General features: G+C 35.2%; 1 protein-coding gene across 1 annotated transcript in view; it reads left to right on the top strand.

Moving 5' to 3' along the window:
- The first annotated feature begins 4,874 nt into the window (after positions 1 to 4,874).
- Positions 4,875 to 21,565, top strand: part of TTBK2 (tau tubulin kinase 2) — a 72,214-nt gene continuing 55,523 nt past the window's right edge. The window contains exons 1-5 of the mRNA XM_050897811.1: positions 4,875 to 4,956; positions 9,606 to 9,753; positions 16,128 to 16,201; positions 17,228 to 17,368; positions 19,742 to 19,846. Of these exons, the coding sequence (XP_050753768.1) occupies positions 4,888 to 4,956; positions 9,606 to 9,753; positions 16,128 to 16,201; positions 17,228 to 17,368; positions 19,742 to 19,846 (537 nt within the window). The 5' untranslated portion in view covers positions 4,875 to 4,887. The remainder of the gene's footprint in view (positions 4,957 to 9,605; positions 9,754 to 16,127; positions 16,202 to 17,227; positions 17,369 to 19,741; positions 19,847 to 21,565) is intronic.

Below are 21,565 nucleotides of genomic sequence, written 5' to 3'. Positions count from 1 at the left end.
ATTAGGACCTTTGAACATTTCCTGCCCAGATTTTCTCTTTATGCTGACTTGTTAAACTTTTCTTTGTTCCTTTAAGTTCTTCTTCTGCTCAAAAGTAGAAAGTACAGAAGTGGAAAGCAACTTTGGTAGATTCCAGTTAATTTACTAGTTTCTTAAATGAACTGAAGGCAGACAGGTAGAGTTCCTAATAAGCATAGAGAGTTCCTAATACCAAAAGGTTGATATTATTCCACAGGGGAGGCAACAGGACATATATTTTTCCTTTCTGTGGAAGAGAAGTAATCTTCTGTCCTTACTTGCTTTGTCGTGAAACTTACAGTACCGCCATTCAGCCAAAATTGTCTGTGCTACTTTCTCAACCTTAGATCTGGATTTAAACATCTGCAAAGGCTAGTAAGCAGAGATTGGCTTCAGTTTAGGGCCATCTCTAAAGAAATTATATACATGCACACAAATTACAGAAAACGATTGTCTTTGCTTGCTGAGCTAGAATAAGCTTTTACAAAATTGACTTGTTTTTTTCTGGAAGTTTTGCACTGTTGTTTTCTAATAGCATATAATTTTTTAGTGTACTTGGTTGAGGTAAATTAAAGAAGTCTTTTGCAGGGGTGATATGTAGTTAAAAGCAGCTAAGTGGATAGAAGAGTTTTAAATAATGGATGCTGTTTGTACAATATTGAATTCTGGATATAAGCACTAACCCTCCTTTACCTGTTCTTGTATTATACTGTGATCAGTTCCCTGGCAAAGGCTTATGTTATGGAACAAAGTCTGTATTCATTGTGTTGTCCTAGTTATTCCATGACCTGTCACCTGGAAATAAATTTGACAGAGGGCTAATTGCCTTTAATTGTGATAATTCTGTTATCTTACACATTTCCGCTGATCTGATAAACTAGTCTGATAAGGAAAGTGATGAGTTAATGAATATAGAATTTTATGAGATAGAGTGCAATTAAAATGGCTGTTACTTTTTTAGGAGAATTATAAAAAAGTGTTTGTTGTGCAGAAAGTAACGGTACTGCAACCTCTAAAACTGCACTGCTAAAGGATTCATCTGTTGAATGAGTAAGGGAAAGCTTGCATCTTAACTGTATGTCATTAATTATTCGTCTGCTTCAGTGGGATACAGAACATGCTGGAGCTTTCTTAAATTGTTTAACAGCATTGTAGGCTGTATGTACTTTTATGGGTCTTTTATTAATCTGTGGAATTTAGAATGGGCCAAACAATCTAAATTCAAGTCCTTCAAAATTCAGAGAAGTTTCAGTTTCAATTTTGTCCTGAGCACCACCTCCAAAGAATGCATATTTATGTCTGTCCAAAAGTCCTTTAAATGTAGTCCTCTCCAATAATGTCCTCGTTTTCCCACATGAATTTGGAGAAGGCGATCGTAACCTAAATTGCACCTACCAGAATATGTGTTTTCTGTTATTAGGTAAGGAATATAAAGATATTTATCCACTGCAGTGCATTAATAACTAACAGATTTTCAGTTATACAGTGTTAAGGTCGTTAGAGAACACATCAGAGCAATGAAACCCAGTCTAGATCAGATTGTGAATGAAGGCTTTTAAGAAACCATATTCTTGCAGCAGTGCCCGAGTGTGAGCACGGAGATGTATAAGCATCTGATAGAGTTGTGATTTAGCAAAAGTATAAAACTGCTTCAGACTTAAATTAGGGAAATAAGACTACTATCACAAAAAAATTCAAAATTCATCTTTTCTCCATATTGGGTATTGGTATGATTGAGTGTAATTCAGTGTTGGTGTCTAACTCAATGTTGCTGCCCATACCACAGGAATAATGTGGAGCAAGGAGAGGATTTTCAGAGGAGGACCTCATAAAAGACCCATGGGATAGGAAGGAAGGCTTAAAGCTTAATTTATTAATTTAGAGGAGGTTAAAAAATGTGTTCAGATGTTTAAATGAGGTGAAATTACTGGGAATGGAATTTGGTTTCCAAAACTGTAACAAAGTCCTGTGGTAAGAAACTAAAATTAGACAGATTCAACCTTGAAACAAAGCAAGTCATGCTTACTGTGAGGGAAGGGCTGTACTGGAACATGTTACCAGTGAAGACAGGGGACTCTTCATCATTTGGACTCTGACATATTAGCACGTGCTAGTTCACTGAAGGGAGTGAAGTTATGTGGCCTGATCAGGTAAAACTTTGGGCTAATTTCAAGCTTTCTGGCCTTGAAATTTGTGACTGAATCCTCCTGCTACTTTATTTGGGGTCTTGAATAAAACAGGTTTCTTCAAATTAACCTCAACATGTTTGTAAAACTTGCATTTTTCAAGTAAAACAGTGCTTGCAGTTGATTATTAAGCATCAGGAGGTGTTTAACACCTTGGTTTCAGGGGCTCAGGAGAGAACTTTGCCTCCTGTGCACGACAGTCTAATGGGTCCTAGGATTTTGGTGCTTTGAATACCGGTGACTGATGATATATAATAGATTTTATTGCTTTGTAATGATATAGGAAGACAAAAGATTTAACAAAGAATTAGTGTATTGGAATAGGATTGAGGTATTGTGTATAAATGAAGATTTTGTTACCCTGGTCATGCAGATGTTATCTACAGTAATAAGGTACTTCTATGACGATTCTTAAAGTACGAGATGGTTCTGTGCATATACGTATTGTACCATTGCATTCTGGGCGAGTTACTGATGCTCGCTTAGTATGCTCAAGAATCCATGAATGAATAGCTCTCAGAAATATTTGTCAGAGTTGTGACTGTAAATTGTAATTTGAAATGTATTTAAAAAAAAAAAGTACCAAATCAGGTATCAGATCAAGGCTGATAGCAGTACTAACAAAAAACTCTAAAACCACTGTTGTCATATCTTTGCTTTAATAAAGCGTCTGCTTTTCCTACAGGTGATGAATTTTGCTCATGTTTGAAAGCTTTAGCAAAAATCATACTTGCCAATTTTAGATTTTGCTCCTGTGAGAGCAAAAGTGAATACTTTCTCCTTAACTTTTTTTAAGCAGGTGTCAGAAACCCCCCCTTGAAGTCCCAGTATAGCAGTAAACATATTACTCAGTGAAGACCACGACCTACTTCGATGTAACTGGGGGGCGGTGGAAGGGGAAGCAAAGATTTGAGCAAGTGGAAAAATCACTGTACATGCTCTAAGCATGTAATTTTGGAAATAGACCTTTTCCCCTTCATTAGTGCCATTTCATTTTCTCTTTGACTTAATTAGTTCCTGACTGTGTTATGATAATTCTGTTAGAAAGGCCAGTAATTATGGTCAGTGGTTAGTAATGTTAAGGGTGTTCACATAAATGACTGTAGTTCTCTTCAGAATTTTGACCTTGTCTGCAGGGGAGAATTTACCAGCACTGGTAGAATTTGAATTGGTTTAGTTCAACTTGGTTAAATTGCAGGGTGGACACTGCTACTCAGAATACACAATCTTAATTTGGTTTCCCTTCATTTGTTTGTATTAAACCAATTCAGGCTACGTATTCTGAATGAACACTCTTTTACAGGGATGTAATCCACTCTAATTTGGTATAAATTTAGATCTTCAACTACTCCAGATTAATTTTTCTCCAGAGGGGTCTGTTTTGTTTGAAGTTGGTTTAAATGTCAGAATTTACAATTGAAGCAAGAAAGGCATAAATGAAATATGAAAAATTAATATGAAAGAATATGAAAAAACCCCCACAGTTACTGTCATGTCAAACAAACATCTATCTTAAAAGCCAGGTCGTTTAAGCAGCAGGTTGTTTTTTTAGAAAGCATAATTTAGCCCCAGTAGTAAACTTGGCATTTATCCACATGGAAGGGTATACTGTTAATTTAAATCAGAGTGGTTGTACCAATTTTGCATACCATTTGTGTGTTGATTCAGGGAGAAAAGAATTTTTCACTTTTAGTTTATGCTGTTTTGGAAGTGAAAGAAATAAACCCAAATCAAATACACTTTTGAAGAGTCTTATCGTTGGATAAGAGAGGTTGTACAAAGAGTTACACTTGTATAGTTATACCAGTGTAACAGTAAGCACAATTCTAGAAAAGCTTCAAACAATTGAAATAAGCTTTCAATTGGTTGTAGTAGTTGCTGATGGGAGCCATTATGGATGGATTAATCTCCAAACGACAAATTTTTATATTGCTATGTAAAATTCGATTTAGAGATGATTGCCTAAAGCCAGAAAATTAAAAAATTAAACAGATAGAATTACCCAAGACAAGTTTTTTTCCCTTTAGCTATTTGTACCCTGACATAAACCAATACAATTGTACTTTAGACATATTTAATCATAAGTAATACTAGCTACGTGAAACACATCATAAAATGTGGAATAGTCTGTATGCAGTGCAATAAATTAAATTACAATTCTGATTTGAGTATCTATTTTTAATTTTGCAATTTTTTGGTTAATATTACTTTAAGCTTATTATTATATATTACTATTAATTATGTAACCAATTATTTAGTAAATTATTAGATTTTTAAAGTTGTTACTAAAATTTAAATGTAATTATGATTTACAGCAGTTTGAAACTGCTTGCAGAATATAACTCTGAAAATGTTTATATTCATTAGTACTATTTTGAGATTGGGCTTGGAGGTTTGAGAGAGAGCAGGTTAAAAAAACAAGGAAGAATATACTTGAATTTCTTTCTGTACTGGAAGTTGGCTAGAATTCTAACATAAGTCACTATGGGATACAAAAACTAGTTAAGGTGCTAGGTGAGAAACACAGCTTTTTCTGTATTTCATGTTATTCTGTTAACCATTGAGATCCCATATTCTGCTCTGTTTCTGCAGTCACTGGTTAAATGGAAGCCACTCCTGGGATCTGGATGGTTTCTACTGACATAGACTTTGCATAGCAGCTCCATCGCGTCAGGAGGTTGCAATGAGTGGAGGAGGGGAGCAGCCTGACATCCTCAGTGTGGGAATCTTGGTCAAAGAAAGATGGAAGGTGGTGAGTATGCCTTCCTGCAATTCTTTTTCTTCTTTAAAACATGTTTTTAAAAAGAAGTAGTTTGTGCTTTGAAATCTGTTTCAAAATTCTTGTGAGATGTATTTTGCTTAATGCTTATGTTAAGTGGTGAAAGGACTTTAAAACCACTTGTTTCTTATCCTACTTTAAAAAGAAGTTATACGGATTTAAGGTGGTTTTTTTTCTGGTAAGGACCTAGGAAAGCTTTTAAATCCTGACTTAGTGCCTGTTCAGAGCACAACTGGAAGAGTCCTGTTAGTATATTGAATTCAGTCAGCCAGTGATTATGTCAATCTGTTTTGGAAATCAGTCAGGCACCCTCTTGAAACTAGTCAGATTGTGAGATTTGTTACTTCTTACAGGAAGATCTTTCAGGACCTTGCTAGTCTTCCAATTAGAAATTATTTCTGTTTGTTATATTTTGTAGCATAGATTTATTCCTGGATGATTACTATCCATTTGATGGTGTGCCAATATTGGCTTTACCATAAGTAGCTCTGTTCCCTTTTGGTGTTTATATCCTTGATTTACATCTAGAGGGAAATAGTATCCATTTGAAGCTATTTTTGCTGGGAAAAACAGGTTGAGTTCTTGTAGTTCCTTCTCCATTTCCCTGATGACTTTAGATTTTTTTTGCTTGTGGATTTTTTTGAGATTTAAAAAAAAAAAAAAAAACCGAAAAAAACCCCCACTTCATAATAGAACATTTTTGGTATCTCTGTGTGTTTAGTAGGCTGTGAATGGATACTGACTCACTATTTTTTGCACCATCTTTGCTTTATTTTACTCCCATATTTCAATATTTTATTTAAAACTGTGAGACTGAACATAGAAGATACAGATTCATCATTCATTTCAAATTCATATAGAGAAAATAATTTCAATTATCTTGTGCCCTATCCTTCATTTAAAAATGCAGGAAGCTGCTACTAGCTTTGTATAGGAAACCTTTGTATTTCCTTTTGTGTAAATAGAACCTAAATGGCTATCTTTGGGGTGTAAGTATTTGCAAAATACCTTCTTATATTGCATCTCAATATTACAGTGAAGTAAAAACTGAAAGCATAGTCTTGAATCAGATCCAATAGAATAAAATAGCATTCTAAATAGATAATAGTATACTAATATATCACTATCCACAAAACTATTCAGTTGTCTGGTATGTGCAACAGTAGTCCTGTTTTCTTCAGGTTTCTTTTCTTTCCTGTGTAATGAAGAATCGTGATCAGATGGGTGTCTTTTGGAAATTTTTGAGAGTATGCTGTTGTTCATCTCATGTGATTATACATTTTAACTTGTATGTTTTCCAAATCAAGTATTACAGGTAGATGAGTGCCAAATATTGTCTGTGGGTAACTCTTCAATTTCTTAATTTCTGTAGCAAACATTAAGGATTTCTTGATGGCATCTAAGGCGATATACTTCTTTCTGAATTCAGGATTTCATAGGACAGTCTGCCAGTGGAAGAAAATAGCATGCAAATTTTAGAAAGTTCTTAGTGCTTGACACATACATATTAACATAATTAATACTGTTCTGTTAGGTTACGAAGTAATGAAGTTTTTTGCTAGTGTTCTTGAAGCAGTAGAGTACTTAAAAATTCCTTGTGTAGAAAGATGAGGTGGTATAAACCAGTAGTCTTTCAAGTTTTGGTGACAATGAGTACTGTCCCTAATTATCAGTAGTACTTCTGATTGGTCCTTGTGGAACTCTCCCAATACGCTGCTTTTTTCCCCCCATTGAAGAATGGCAGCACTGTAGTATGATTGCATGAGATTATTTTGTTGTAACCAGTTTAAGGAAAAAAAAAGGAGTACACATTCTGGAAGTTATGTAAAGATTTGCAGCTGAAATGCAGTTTTCAAAATTTTTGCTGTTCAGGACCTTGGTCTTTGTAATCGTGAAAACATACCTGGAATTTGTGGACACGAATATTTTTAAAAACTATGCTCAATTAAATTTAATTTTAACCTAGACGTTCTTTAGGGTGATTCTATTTTGAAAAGTAAGCATAGAAAAGACATTATAAAATATTTTTTCCTCAGTGACACCCTCCCTCTCTACTGGTCTCTGTATCTATTAGCATTTGCTTTCATCCTCTGTCGATGCCTTTTCTTATCCCTCTGTTTTGCCTTTGAAACATTTATTACAATGCTGACTTGGGGAGACTTGATTGTAATGATAATTGGTTTTAGGCAGGTTTAAGAACATCATTCAATATGCAGTGTAAGCGAAAATGCCAAGATAAAACACGTTGGAAATTGTATGCTTTAGACTTGAAGCATACAAAGAGATAGGAGTGGAAGAGAGAATGGAGGGAATGAGTTTGGGGTGTGAGATGCTGAATGCAAAGAAGAAAAGCTTGAAACTAATGTTCAAAATGGGAGAAAGTGGTGCAGGTGTAAAGGAGGGCAACATGGTCCTTGTCGAGGTAAAAGATGTTGAGTATATGTGACAGAAGGCCAATTTATGTGCTTATGCTGAAAATTACAGTGAGATCAATGTCTATGTTTAACTGTTGGAACCCTGTTAATAGCTCAGAGCTCAGGCAATATAATGGCATTACCAGACCAAGAGGTGGAATGGAAAAGTGCAGACTTAAAATGGTCAAATCAGTCACAAAACTACATCTTCGAGAGATATACATAGATACACACATACTTTTTTTTTTTAAATATGTATATACACATATATATAATCCTGTTAAAACTTGCTATTTTTCCCAATATTTAGATGACAGATCTCTTTCCTTTCTGTAAGGACTAACACTCTGCATATATTAAAAACATCTGAATGTAACCACGTTACACTGGACTTGAAAGGTTTCTATTTCTCACGGTTTGTCATTATTTCAGAGTTAACCCTAGATTCTTACCTGAGTAGTATCTTAAACAAGTCATGTCCAAAGACACAAACTTCTTATTCAGGATTTGTGATACTCTGTACTTGAACTTGTTAAGTTCTTGAAATGTGTAGGTTAAAGAGTAACAGGCTTAAGCCTGTGTTGGTAGTATGCATGTTACGCTGCTTCAGAGAAAGTATACAGCCTGTGGAGAAGAGGAGATTGCATTTGCTAACAGCTAGTGTGCTTGTTAGAAAGAAATGAACATGTGAATTTGCAGGCAACAGGTGTTGCACTAGGAGTAGATATTTAGGTGGGTTAGTTCTGTAGGTCTGAAAATGTGGTGTGCTGTCTATCCTATGCACCTTTTTAAAATTGGCAATGAATTGGCCAGAAGTAATGTAGATAATGCTACATATCTTGGACCATATTTTCCTCATCTTAAGAATATTGAAATAGCAGTTGCTTGTGATGGTAAAAGACCTTCAGGACAGAAAGTGCATGATGAAATGCTGAGTATTGTTGTAATCATACAGAATAAAAATTTCATGTGATATGACTTGAAAAATGCAAGTAAACAATATGAGTATTTTATCTGTTACCTTCTTCCTTATTCTTAGGGGCATAGGCTATTTTTAAAATTGTTTTTCCTTCTCAGTCAGATGGCTGATTGTCTGGACTAGGAGACATCAGATTTATTTTCAGAATCTGGAGATAGGTCAGCATATTGCTGATCTCTAGATCCCCAGAATGTTTAGAGGACATTTAATACAGTGTAGTCATATGACCCTAACAACTGTGTGTTTTCAAATGACATTTAGAAAACCATGGCAGTTCTTTCAAGGTAAAATATAGTAAAAATACAATATTGTGTGTTTCTTAGGGTATGTTCTTTTTGACTCCTTTTCTCTTTTAGCAGCTTTAGAATGGTAGCTACAGGGGAGATCACCGTATGAAAGCGTTACATGAAATAACATTGACATTTTTGATACTGAAAACCAGACAAGTCTCTGTTCCTTGTGAACATTTAAAGCAGAGTGAAAACACAACTATTAATATTTGCTCTGAATGTAGTGCAAACTAATTAATGCCAGGAGCATTCTTTTTACCTCTTCCTAACACAGATGAAACTTTCAGTAGTGCAAGTTTCTTTAGTATGTCTGTTAATAAGAGTGGTATTGGCGAACCGTAAATAAATGTGAGTAAGATTTAAAATATATATTCAAAGGTAATCTTAGCCATTTCTTATCATTTATGATTTAGCTGTTATGTGTAAGTCACTGCATATAATAGAAAACGCTGTCTCTTTTCAGTAAGTCCAAGAACTTTTATACCTTTAATATTCAGTGTGCATATTTCTGAAAAAAGAAGAAGATGGCATATCTTACAAATGTCACTGCATTTGTATTTGAAGGTCTCTGGGTAGTATGTGACTATTTGAGGAAAGACTTTATTCAGCGTGCTGATTTTGGTCAGATTCATGCTGGGAATGCTAGTGCACTCTTCTATTGTATTAAATACAAGAAGTTTAGTGCAGATGGAGATCAGGTGTATTAACTTGTTTTCCTAGGATTCTCTTCCAAACTGTGGTTAACCATACCTTTGCAGATTATTCAGTAGCTCTTTTACGTACTGAAGGATATGATTATGTTATTTTAAAATCTATTAGTAATACAACAGCATTTGCAGTATGGCAGGCAGTACAAAGAAGTATTGATGTTTTGTTTCCTTTCTTTTCTTCTCCCCTCTTTTAAATCTGTTTTTGTTCTTTCTTTTTTTCCCAATATAGTTGAGGAAAATAGGAGGCGGAGGATTTGGAGAAATTTACGATGCACTGGACTTGCTTACTCGGGAAAATGTTGCACTGAAGGTCGAATCAGCTCAGCAGCCAAAGCAAGTGCTGAAAATGGAAGTAGCTGTGTTGAAGAAATTGCAAGGTAGGGCTGTATCCATACCCTGGATATGCCAGAAGTAGAATGTCAGTGTATCTTCTTAAAAGATCATTATAATCTCTATTTAGTCATAGTTTGAGTAAGTATTCCCCATATTCTACACGTTATTGCTAAATGGTTATTAAAAGTGGAATAGAAGCTCTTTCAGCTTCTGCAAGTTTTGCTACAATGAACCTTTCCTTTGAAACAGGATGACATGATGTCCTGGTTTTGGCTGGGACAGAGTTAACTTTCTTTTTAGTAGCTGGTACAGTGCTGTGTTTTGGATTTAGTGTGAGAATGATGTTGATAACACTCTGATGTTTTAGTTGTTGCTAAGTAGCGCTTATCTTAAGCCAAGGACTTTTCAGTTTCCCATGCTCTGCCAGTGAGCAGGTGTGCAAGAAGCTGGGAGGGAGCAGAGCTGGGGCAGCTGACCTGAACTAGCCAAAGGGCTATTCCATACAATGGAACGTCATGCCCAGTATATAAACAGGGGGCAGTTGGCCAGGCGGGGCGGATCGTGGCTCGGGAACTAACTGGGCATTGGTCAGCAGGTGGTAAGCAATTGCATAGTGCATCACTGGTGGTTTTTTTTTTTTTTCCCCTTCCTCCCCCTCCTTTTTTGTTATATTCCTTTTCATTACTATTATTATTATTATATTTCATTATTACTATTGTTAGTATTATATTTTACTTTAGTTATTAAACTGTTCTTATCTCAACCCACGAGTTTTACTTTTTTTTTTTTCCCCTCTTTCCTCCTCTTCACCCCACTGGGAGGGGGGAGGGGGAAGCGGCTGCGTGGTGCTTAGTTGCTGGCTGGGGTTAAACCACGACACATGAAAACAGAAAGAACAACAAAAAAATTGAATTGCTGCAAAACCTATGCTCAACTGTAGTTTATTCTGGATCTGTATCTTCTCCTTACCTTTATTGCTCTAGACTTCGTTGTTGTTGTCAGCTTTTTATTTCCCCTTCTAGATGGTCTCTTTTTTTCTGTACTATCTAGCATTGAATATTTGCGGGTTCTTCACATAGCATCCAGGATAAGAATATTTGTATTTCTTTGCCTTTGCAAGTATTGCCAAGAATCATTCTAATGTTGAAATAGGAAACATATTTCAAAAAAACGGACACAAACAAAAAAACAACTTTAAAATACTGTAACTTGTAGAAAAAAAATTGTTGGCATGTAGAGTCCTGAAATACTTCTAGGGTTCAGGTCCTTGACCATTCAGAATCACAGCTTTGAATAGTCACTTTTGATGTACCTTTAAATACTTTAATGGCTGAAGCTATCAATACAGAGAAATATGCAATGGCTTCTCTTCATTGCTTTTCACAACATAAGATTATAAAAAGAAAGTTTAAAGGGTGACTTTTTTCTTCAAAAAAATTATTTTGAATCTGGAAGATTTTGACTAATACATCCATCCCTGTCAGCAGCCCGATTTTTCCAAACTCTTAGTTTGAATAAAACAAAATCTGCATGACATATGGTGCTCCCTCATCTGCTGTAAAGGTCACGTTGCAGCAGAAATTGACAGCCTTTACAGATTTAAGAGGGCAAGCATGTCACATGTTGTAGTGTTAACAAACTGTTCCTATGTTTATATCTTTTTAAAGAATTTCACAAAAACATCTAGTATTATATAGTTGAGCAAGGAGATTCAGGGACTGCATATTAGCTTTCTTTGAATTTTAGAGTTACTAGTCCAAAGATGAACAGTAAATTTCAGTATTATCAATCGTAAATTTAGAAACCATTTGTCAGGGTTCTTGAAAGAAATTATCTTAAAGATAGTGAGTTTTGAAGAAACAAATACTCTGTCACCCCTGGCTTTTTAAATGCTCAGAATTAATTTTTCAAGTTTTTTTTTCTGCACACACGAGCTTGATTCTATTTTTAGCAAAAACTAGAGTCTTTAAAATGGTAGAGGTGGAGCAGCTAAAGTAGTAAGGAAAATAGTAATAACTGCAATAAAATATTGGAATTTGGTAGCACTACAGTGCCAATGTATTTGTAAAAACATAGCCTTATATATGAGTGCATAACTGGAGTGCCTTATAACTTTCTACTGTGAATTTAAGTATAGCAAAGTTTGAGTTAAGATGTTACAAAAATGCTTTTTTCTTAGTAAGAACTTTTTTACCTTTTGAAATATTTTTGAAAACCAAAAATGTTGGCTGAAAGAATAAAAAATTGGTTTGTGAATAATTGCCATAGGGCCTTACAGAAGTTATAATTTTCTTATCCGTCTTCCTTTGGGAGTATAATTCCTTTAACAAGCCAAGTCTTCCTGCAGATGAGTCTCTCATTCTACTGAATCATGGGAAATGCTGTCTAGATGAAAAGAACAGAATAATGAAACACCTGAACAAGAGATCCACTGAGGCAAATAATCCAAATAATATATAATCCAAATAAAGGTCTTTCGGTTATTTATTTTCTCAATATTATTTCTCTGAGAAAACAATAAATAGAAGTTTTTATATAACTGAAACCCTAATTTTGTATGAGATCTTTAGAAGGAGCTCTTTTGACAACCCTCCTTATGAGAAAACAATCTAAATATTTGTCCTTAATTTGTATCTCTTATTATTCTCTTGCACAGTTTAAAAAAAAAAGGGGAGGGGAAAAAAGGTTGGTGATTCCATGATAGTAACACTAGAGGTGACCTTTAGTCATTGCTGTGCAAGTTCCACGTTACAGTGTAACTGCTCTGGTTTTAGATAGGGAATGTTGTAGATGATCAGAAAAGTGTCTACAGTAAGAGATGGGTCAGGGGTGAACCTTTTGCATATATTGAGATTTATAGTTTGCACAGATACATAACTTTATTTTTATATGCATATATTTTTATCCATCCTTAAAGGATTTTTATTAAATAAGATTATGGTGGAGACCATTTTATGTTTTACATAAAATCTTGGCTCCTAGGAGCCATTTCCATTAATTTTTCTACCTTCCCAAGTTTTCAGTATGCAAGAGCTAAAAATTTGAAGCAGAGAGAAAATAAAGAAAAATGGACAAAAATGGGGAGTAGAAAACAACTTTATCATTGCTTCTTGAAGAATATTTTTTATTAAATGCTTCATTTACCATGTAGAAATTTTTCTTATTTTTGACCAGTTTTTTTTCATGCAGATTCAGAGCAGGTGAAATTGTAAACAGTTCTTTTAGGATATTTTTGTAACGACTTTCTAATAGCATACATCCTCTGAGACCAACTTTTATCTTGTTCTTCTATCCCTTTTTGGGGATGTGTGTGTGTGTGTATATATATGTATGTATATAATTACTATCCTTTTCTCAAAGGGCTTATGTTCTCTTACTTTCAAGGTGTTCTAGTTACCTTGGACATAAATCAGAGGAAGGAATGTAATTGCCATGAAAATCCTTTTTCTTGCAAATACTTGAAAGTTTGATCTATGAATAGTATGTAATGAGAGACAGTGAGCTGACAGTGTCATTCAGAATTCTCTTGATGTGTGGATCTGATTTTTTTTTTTAATATTTATTATCATGTACAATTTCTAGGAAAATTATGAAGAAACAGGCTTTTAGGAAAGAATTAAATAAACAGGTGTAATACGTCTCAATCCAGCAAAACAGCTCTTCCAGTCTTTGCTAGAGCTAGGCACATTCTCAAGGTTATAAACACGCTTTCGAGTGTTTCTGTATTAGAATCTTATTTCATAGAAATGGTGAAACTGAAATGAGAATAGCTGTTTACAGAAGTGCAGGGATGTACTATTTTTTATTATTTCTGCTTTCAGAAATTTTGAAAATTAAAACAGTGTGGTCATTCATTGTGGGGGTGAAATGAGTCATGACTTTGTAGGTAGGCAGTACAGTGAATAATGAAAAACTTCAAAGAATCTCTTTTAAGACCCTGATCTAGCAAAACATGCTTAAATATGTGAGTAGTTGTATGATTTCTCTCTTAATTATGAAGGAGGAGGAGTATGTTCACTGATACGGCCATTTATTACAGCTTAGTCATCAATTGCATCTTTGGGGTTGTTTTTTTTTTCCCTGCCAATGGTGCTGTCTCCTAATTATTACTGTCAGAATACTGTTTAACTCTTTAAGCTCTGATTTTGTTGTTGTTTTTTTTTTAAAGAAATCTGCTGCAACAGATGGTTGTTTTGTTTAATCATGTTGTTAGGCCATCTGTTCCCGCAGTCAGATGGGAGAAGACAGATTTATCACATCTCACTCAGTGAGAGTGAGACTCACTCAGTTGGTTTCCGTCTCACACAACCTTACAGACTTCTCCCTCACTCATTTACAGCTCTCTAGCATAATTTAGTGATGGGTTGCGTCTGGTGTAGGCTGAAAAGCGAGCTGTAGTGATACTCTGCAGCCTGGGGAATGGCATGTAGGCTTCGTACCCTCCCTAGGAAGCTTTTCAAGGGCATAGTTGTTCACTGCAGCCTATGACCGTCTTCTCCTCCTCCTGCTCCCCAGCCATGTGGCTCACAGGTGTGAGAAAATACTGTTTTCTCGCTGAGGGAAAAGGAACTGAAGGTATCTGCAAAGGTGTGGTAGGTGCATATAGCCACACTGGAGTGGCAGAGGATCATGCTATTTGAATAAAGTGTACAGGCCCTACTTCCATCCTTTCCCGTTTCCTCAGATTTTTATAAAAGTTAGTTTCCAGAGCATTTACCACACAACTGGAATTGCTGCTCCAGTTAAAATGGAGTTTCTCTAACCAAACCGAGTTTTGGACATTTACTGAATTTGTCAGATGAAATCTGACTAATATAGGTTTCTCTGAAGATGTTCCTTCAGCATACCCACAGTGGGCTGTAAAATGAATCATAAATATTTGAGATGAGACTTCATTAACTGGAAACTGCAGCAATGAATATACAAAATTTCATTTTGACAAATTTGCTGCAAATCCTTTTTCTTCATAAAATTATGCAGTCTGTGATATTGCCTGTCTTACTTAAACAAATGGGTGGAAGGAAAAAGTGGAGGAAAAGCAGTGATACTTACAGCTTAGCACTTACGTATTTGCAGAAGTTGTAGAGATTTCTTTTAAAATAATTATTTTAAAATAAATTATTTTGATGAATTCTGTACCATTTTCTTTGTTTAAATGGGCCTGTCTGTTTTAATTGTATGTGGCAGGGAGCTTCCTGAGGAAACAATGAACAGGCAACCACTCTTCTGTTAAGTGAAGTGAGAACATTCAGAAGTTGTAGGGCCAAGTTTTAGGGTTTTAATGGAGCTATGAGTGCAGCAGTAACAAAAAGTCCCCCCAGATCTGTAGCTAGCAGTAATAGTGTTTTGAAAGCAGTAATGGTCTTTTGAATTTTTTAATTGCTTTTCTCCTATCACTTCTTTTTTTTTCTATTTATGACATTCTGGTAATCCTAAGGGTAAAGAAATTCGTGAAAGAAACCTTAGGTGACACAAATTTTACACAGCTTTAGCAGCCACTTGCGACCGTCAGCTTTCTCTTGGCTGTAGCTTCCATGGTGTCAGAAAGAAAGGTAAATGGCCTGAGGGGCTTAAACCCTACAGTTGCCTGTTCTGTCCTAGAGTGGGGTCATAAGGGGTCCCAGCTTCTCTCCAAGTCGATGAACACAGATACCGAAATGACTGAGGTTGCATTCCCCTTCTGTTTCCCTACTGCAGTCTTTGGCTTGCCTTTTCCTCTATTTACCTGGGGAATCTTATGCTTTGACTTACAACTGCAGGATAATAAGGAGGTTATTTTTGCCCAGCCCTCTTCTCTTCCACAATTTGCTCCTAGGACAGGAGGAGGCTTTAAAGAAAGTAAGCTTAAACCAAACTGTGATTTTTTTAACTACTACAGTTCTTTTATCTCTGCCTCAGTGTACCTGAGCTGAATTTATCTTTTGTAGCTAAACAGCAAAGATCATATTCTAGAAAAAGATATTCATAAATCGGATTAGTTGAATTACATTTTCTACAATGTTTTAATACAAAACATGACTACTGTTTTCTTTCATTGCGGCAGCTGCAGCTTCTAAAAAAAGAGGAATGGTGGCTAGGAATATTGTTTATAACAAGCATCAGCTTTGCAAGAAAATAACCTTTTCCCAATCCAAAATGCTTCAAATTTGTGGACATTTAGGCATGTTGCCATGCATGTTTTCTTATGGAAGAGTGATAGCTGTGGTAGGGCTGCATATTTTATGGGAGAAAACTTTTATTTAATTGGGGGTAGAACTGGCATTGGTTTTACAGCTGTTGAACTGTGGGGGTGGGGAGCTTAGTTTATTAAAGATCTCTAAAGAAATATAACTATCTCTTCCAGTAATTTGCTAGGTATTTAAAGGAATAAACCACAGAATTTCATTATTGCTGGCTAATTTGCTTCTTTTTCTCTCAGGAAAAGATCATGTCTGTAGATTCATTGGATGTGGAAGGAATGACAGATTTAACTATGTGGTCATGCAGTTGCAGGTCAGTATATCAAACAGAGCTCAAAGTTTGCTTGTGTGTTTTGGTTTGGTAGCCAAGCATATATGAAAATACCAGTAAAATTTTAGAGGATGACAAAAAAAACCCCAAAGATCATGAATGCATAGCAGCGAGCAAAGCTAAATGGAGCATATCCTTATATCTATCCTTTGATATCCTTTCCGTAATTGTCTCAGAAAGGAGAAAGTTTGCATCCTCAGAAAGACCTGACTATTGAAGGAGAGAACTGTGATGTCTTCTGAGATAACTCACATTCCTTTGAAGTCTTCACCTGAAGATAGTCTAAAATATAATATATTAGTCTGTGCATTTTGTTGGCTTTTTTGTTGAAAGTGAAAAAATACCCTGTGCAAGTAAAAGAAAACCCTTAATTCACTTTACTGAAAGACTTGTTCCTGTGAAAAGGGATAAAATGGGTGATGAGCACTTTATTGTCCTTTGTCATCTTGGTGAATATGAATACTGGAAGAAGTGTGCTCTAGTTCATACTGTTGGTCATCTGTTATTTTGACAGACCAACAGTTCTGTGATGTCATGGGGGTGCATTTACTGCATAGTATATTTTTCATCTGTTTGGTTAAGTCATCTAAGATATACTGTATAATTAAATAAATTATGTACTTTTCCTTAAAGAGGTGAGTGTGAAGAAGTCTTTGTGAGCATTTTCTCAGTGGCCTTTTTTCAGATGTGACACAGATACAACATTAACTAATAGTGTATGTACTAGTCTTCTAATAGAGATTAGTTTGGTCCATGTTGTTCAGGAGTAGAAAGATACTAAGATTCATATTTTCAAAAACAGATTGTAAATTTAATGTTGGAGATACTCGGGGACATATACTCATTACATTTAGGTGAGATGTGTTATCCTTGAATATGAAAATAGGTCATGAGAGTATTCCATGGTTAACCGTGAACAGCTAGAGAAGAAGTAGGAAAACTTTACGCTATCTATGAATTTTGGTATTAGTATTTTTTTTTATCAAAACATCCTTTTAATTTGATCAGGGTCGGAACTTGGCAGACCTGCGTCGGAGCCAGTCTCGAGGAACATTCACCATCAGTACCACTCTGCGGCTTGGGAAGCAGATTTTGGAATCTATTGAAAGTATTCATTCTGTCGGATTCCTGCACAGGGACATAAAACCAGTAAGTCTGCCCATTAAATCAAAACAGGCAAGTAATATGTGGTCATTAGATGGCTGCATAAATAAGAATAGGTTCTATACTAGATGTTAAAATGAAAAAATGAGAAGGGACAGAAAATTAAATGTTTATTCATCAGATAGGGCAGATTTTTTTCTATTAATTAATGTTGGATTGCAACAACAACAACTTTGGTGTTTGTCATCATTGTCTCCAGTTACTTAGGCCTCCTTGCAATTTTCTGTAGTTAAAACTTCTGACTCTTACCTGTAGCATCGTGCAATCAAGAGTATTTGCCATGAGATATGATATAATGAGTTTGGCTAATGGCAATTAATATCTTCACATAATAAATCTAAGAGAATAGATACTAACTGTAGGGTGTATTTATAAGCTCTTCAATACCAATTTTTTTGTATTTAATATATTTATAACAAGGAAAGAAAAGACAGACTGTAAGAAAGAACTATTCAATTGTTTTATTGTGCAATTCTAATAAAATGAGTGTTGTCAAAATGTCAAGAGGACAGTGCCTTCCTGATAGCATCACGCTTTTGTTCTTATTATTTTTTTCTGTTTTTCTTTGAATTTATTCCTGAAATTGCATCAGCTATTTTTAATATTGCTCTATATTAAAAATATCATTAGATCTCTGAACTTTCAAAATATGTAAATGAGGAAAAAAAAAGCAAATCTTGTGTTTTCTAATACATGCAAATATGGCTGGTTATATCTGGCATATATAGCTAAATTTCCTGTCAGCTGAATGATGTTTACGTAAAACCTCTGATAAGTTTCTGTGCATTGGGGAATTTTCATTTTCATGACTTCTTCCTTGCAACTTTTTATAAAACTTGTATTCTTCCTGACCCATCCCCAAGACTTCATTTAATAGGGAAAGGACGCAGAGGCAGTGAATGTCAAGTGAAATAGGTGAGAAGGAGTTAGCTGGAGTGCAAGATTTTAATGATGAAAACAGTTCAAGTTTTGAATGGGAAATGTATTCCTTCATGGCTGGCAGGATGGATTGGGGACATCTTGTTATCCAGCTGTATCTTGGAGTCTGTGGGCTCAAATAGGATGGAAATGGAGAATGCTGTTAGGGAATGGAAAAACCCCAGAAAATTAAATGTTGAGCCAGGATAAACAACAGTGTGAGGCAATATATTGGATTCATAAAAGAAAGAATTTTTCTTCCCCTTTAGGAGTTATGTTGTGACTTACATACGCAAAAGGCACAATTGCTTTCTAGCGTGCAGTTTTCCTGGCTTGAAAATACAAGTCCATTTTATCTTTTATTATGTATCTTCTACATAGATTATACTAAAAGCAAGCTTTGTGCTGAGCTGAAATCTTGAAATCCTTGGTTGGTTATGTGCCTCGTGATAATTAGGCAATGCTGAAATTCTGTTCCATTTAAAAATAATGTTGATCACACTCATTTCAATTCATGGTTTAGACTGGTTTTTACCCTCAACCTTTGACATTGAAGCAGCTGTGAATTTCAGATTTATTTAGAACAGTACTGCTGTTTCACTTAGTGGAAAAAGAAAAGTAGTTTTTCTAGAGTTAATTGCATTAAGTTTCCAGCTTGCTCAGATGTGTAGTTTCAATTCCATTTCACAGAACTTGTTTTTAGCTTTATCTTTTTTTATATCACGTAATCCGTTTTGGGGGGATTTGGTGGGGAGAGACTTGAATCAGTTCAGCCAACGTGTTCAAACATCATAAACTAGCAGTGTTGAAGAATTTTTTCTTTAAAGGGCTACCATGGAATGTTAATCCATAGAGGTAAATAAGAAAATTTACTGAAGCTTTTCAGAATGAATTACCTCTATAAGTCCTCACTGACTTTCCAGCTCGTACTGTTTGGTTGTTTTGGTTTGTTTTTTGGTTTTTTTGTTGTTTTTTTTTTTTTTAAACGTGGTTCTTCCCCCTCCCATGAAAAGGAAAAGGTAGTTTGCACCCCTTATTCTGTATTCTGCATATATTATATTAGTGTATTTGTTTAGATGAACTTGTTAGCCCCTAGGTTGGTAATTTTTTGAAATGTGCAAATCAAAATATGTAAGTGGGTGACATGATTGGAAAATTCTTGCTAAAAATTAATATATTCTTAGTGACAAAGTAAGATGACAATCTCTTTGGACCATGTAGGCTGCTGTTCAGCTATGCTAAGTTGGATGTCTGATTTTTCTTAACAACGTTTTCTTCAAATTTAGTGGTAGTTTAGTAGAACTGAAAATATGGAAGGAAGGATAGAGAAGTGGAACATGGATTTTCTATGATTGTGTTACTGCATTAATACGTGCACATATTGAAATGTGTGTGTATATATCTATATCGATATATCTATCTATTTGTTTTTCTTCCTAGTCTAACTTCGCAATGGGACGTTTTCCTAGCACCTGTAGGAAGTGTTACATGCTGGATTTTGGCTTGGCACGGCAATTTACCAACTCATGTGGGGATGTCAGACCAGTAAGATTTCTTCACATTGTCAATTTGCTTAATTGAATGTGGTAATATGCTGTCTTTTTTTTCTGGAGAAGTATGGGAGTTGCATTGAACTGGTAACTGATCTGAACTTGACAAACATCATCCCAGATCAGAAATGCCATGTGATTTATTGATTGTATTAAAAGATTGGCAGTCGGGAATGAATCAGATTTCTGATTTTTGGCTTGAGGCAGAGGTGTAGTCTATGATATTTTTGGATAATCTGTCTTTTGGTTTGGAAAATCAAGAGACAAATAGGTTTTCATTAAATATCAGAGTAGTACACCAGAGCTGAGTTTCACTTGGTATTATATATTGCATTAAAAAAAAATCCATGTAGGAGAAAAAAGTCAAACACTAAACTGAATGCATAATCTTCTGAAAGTCTGAATAATTAAAACAGTGACAGGACACCAATTATAATATATAACAGGACATAGTTAAGTGTAGTTGCTGTATTCCCATGTGGTCTGAAGAAAATTGTAGATAAAAGCATACCAATGAGGACATTATGATTTTAAGTACAGTAGAGCCTCCCTAATTCACTGGCAGGCAGTCCTTTTGTTAATTTCAAAGTTTGAAAATGAGCAAGTCAGTGCCATGGTACATGGTGATGTTTTAAAGAAACGTATTTTCTTTATTAAACTAATTTAGTTTACATTTTGATGGTGATACTGACTAATGTACTGGTCAATATTGTGTAGCATATCTATTAATGTGGTGCAATTTGAGTGGTAGAAGCCACCTCTACAGGATTTTCAATTTTATTTTGCCTAAGAAGTTGGGAAGGTGGCAAACTTTTGTGTGCAAATTATGAGGTATGTGAATTAGTCAGGTAAATTAGCGGGGTTCTGCTGTACTCTGTTCCTTCAGCCATAATGCTGGACACTGCAATGAAAGCAAAGAGCAGGGGAGACCAACAGAGTGGCTGCTGCTGTTGGAAAGGTGAGCTAATCATTTTAAGTAGTTTTTAAATTTTTTTTTATTGCTCAGTGTTCTTGTTGTGTTCTGTATGTTTGGCTGCTTATAATGTTTTTCTAACTGACCTGTAATTTCGAAGAGGAAACAGTCCCCAAGATTGTGTAATTTCTATATATATACACACCAATGGTAGTATTTTCAGAAAAAATAGGTGATAACAACAGAAAATTTAATATTTCTGCTATTCTTTCTTTTGTAGCAACTCAGCTCTTGCCTTTTGTTTTTCATTGCAGTGCCCTACAATGTAACTGAAGTAATTCTTCAATTTAATCTGTTTCGAATTTTCTGACGGTGTAATCCGTATTAGTAGAATGGCAGTGAGGGAAAAAAAGAGACAGTAGTTTTATTCGTACTTAATAGTCAGAAATGGCTCTTGTACAGATAGCAACCATACTGTTGGCCTTGCTTACTCATAAAATTTATTAATATTTTCATTAAATGTGCTATGTGCTTCTCCTTAAGGCTATCCTTCTTCTAAACTTCATTAGATTTCTTCAGCAGATACTGCAGATAACCTGGAACAATGTAAAAGCATGTTCTCCAAAAAACATAGTACTCTATTGGTAAGAACCTGTTCCTTAGTTAAGGTTGATTATTAGATCTTTATGATAAGCCTAATTTTCTATATACCTGACTTCCGCAGAAAGAATCCAGTCCCTTTGAGATTTTACATAACATCCCTGAGTCCTTGAATTTCCAGGATGTGTTCTAAAAGAATCA

Source organism: Gymnogyps californianus, chromosome 5 (genome assembly GCF_018139145.2).
Source record: "Gymnogyps californianus isolate 813 chromosome 5, ASM1813914v2, whole genome shotgun sequence".
Classification (NCBI taxonomy): domain Eukaryota; kingdom Metazoa; phylum Chordata; class Aves; order Accipitriformes; family Cathartidae; genus Gymnogyps; species Gymnogyps californianus.
The sequence above is the reverse complement of the archived record's forward strand: the minus strand, read 5'-3'. Positions and strand labels throughout refer to the sequence as shown.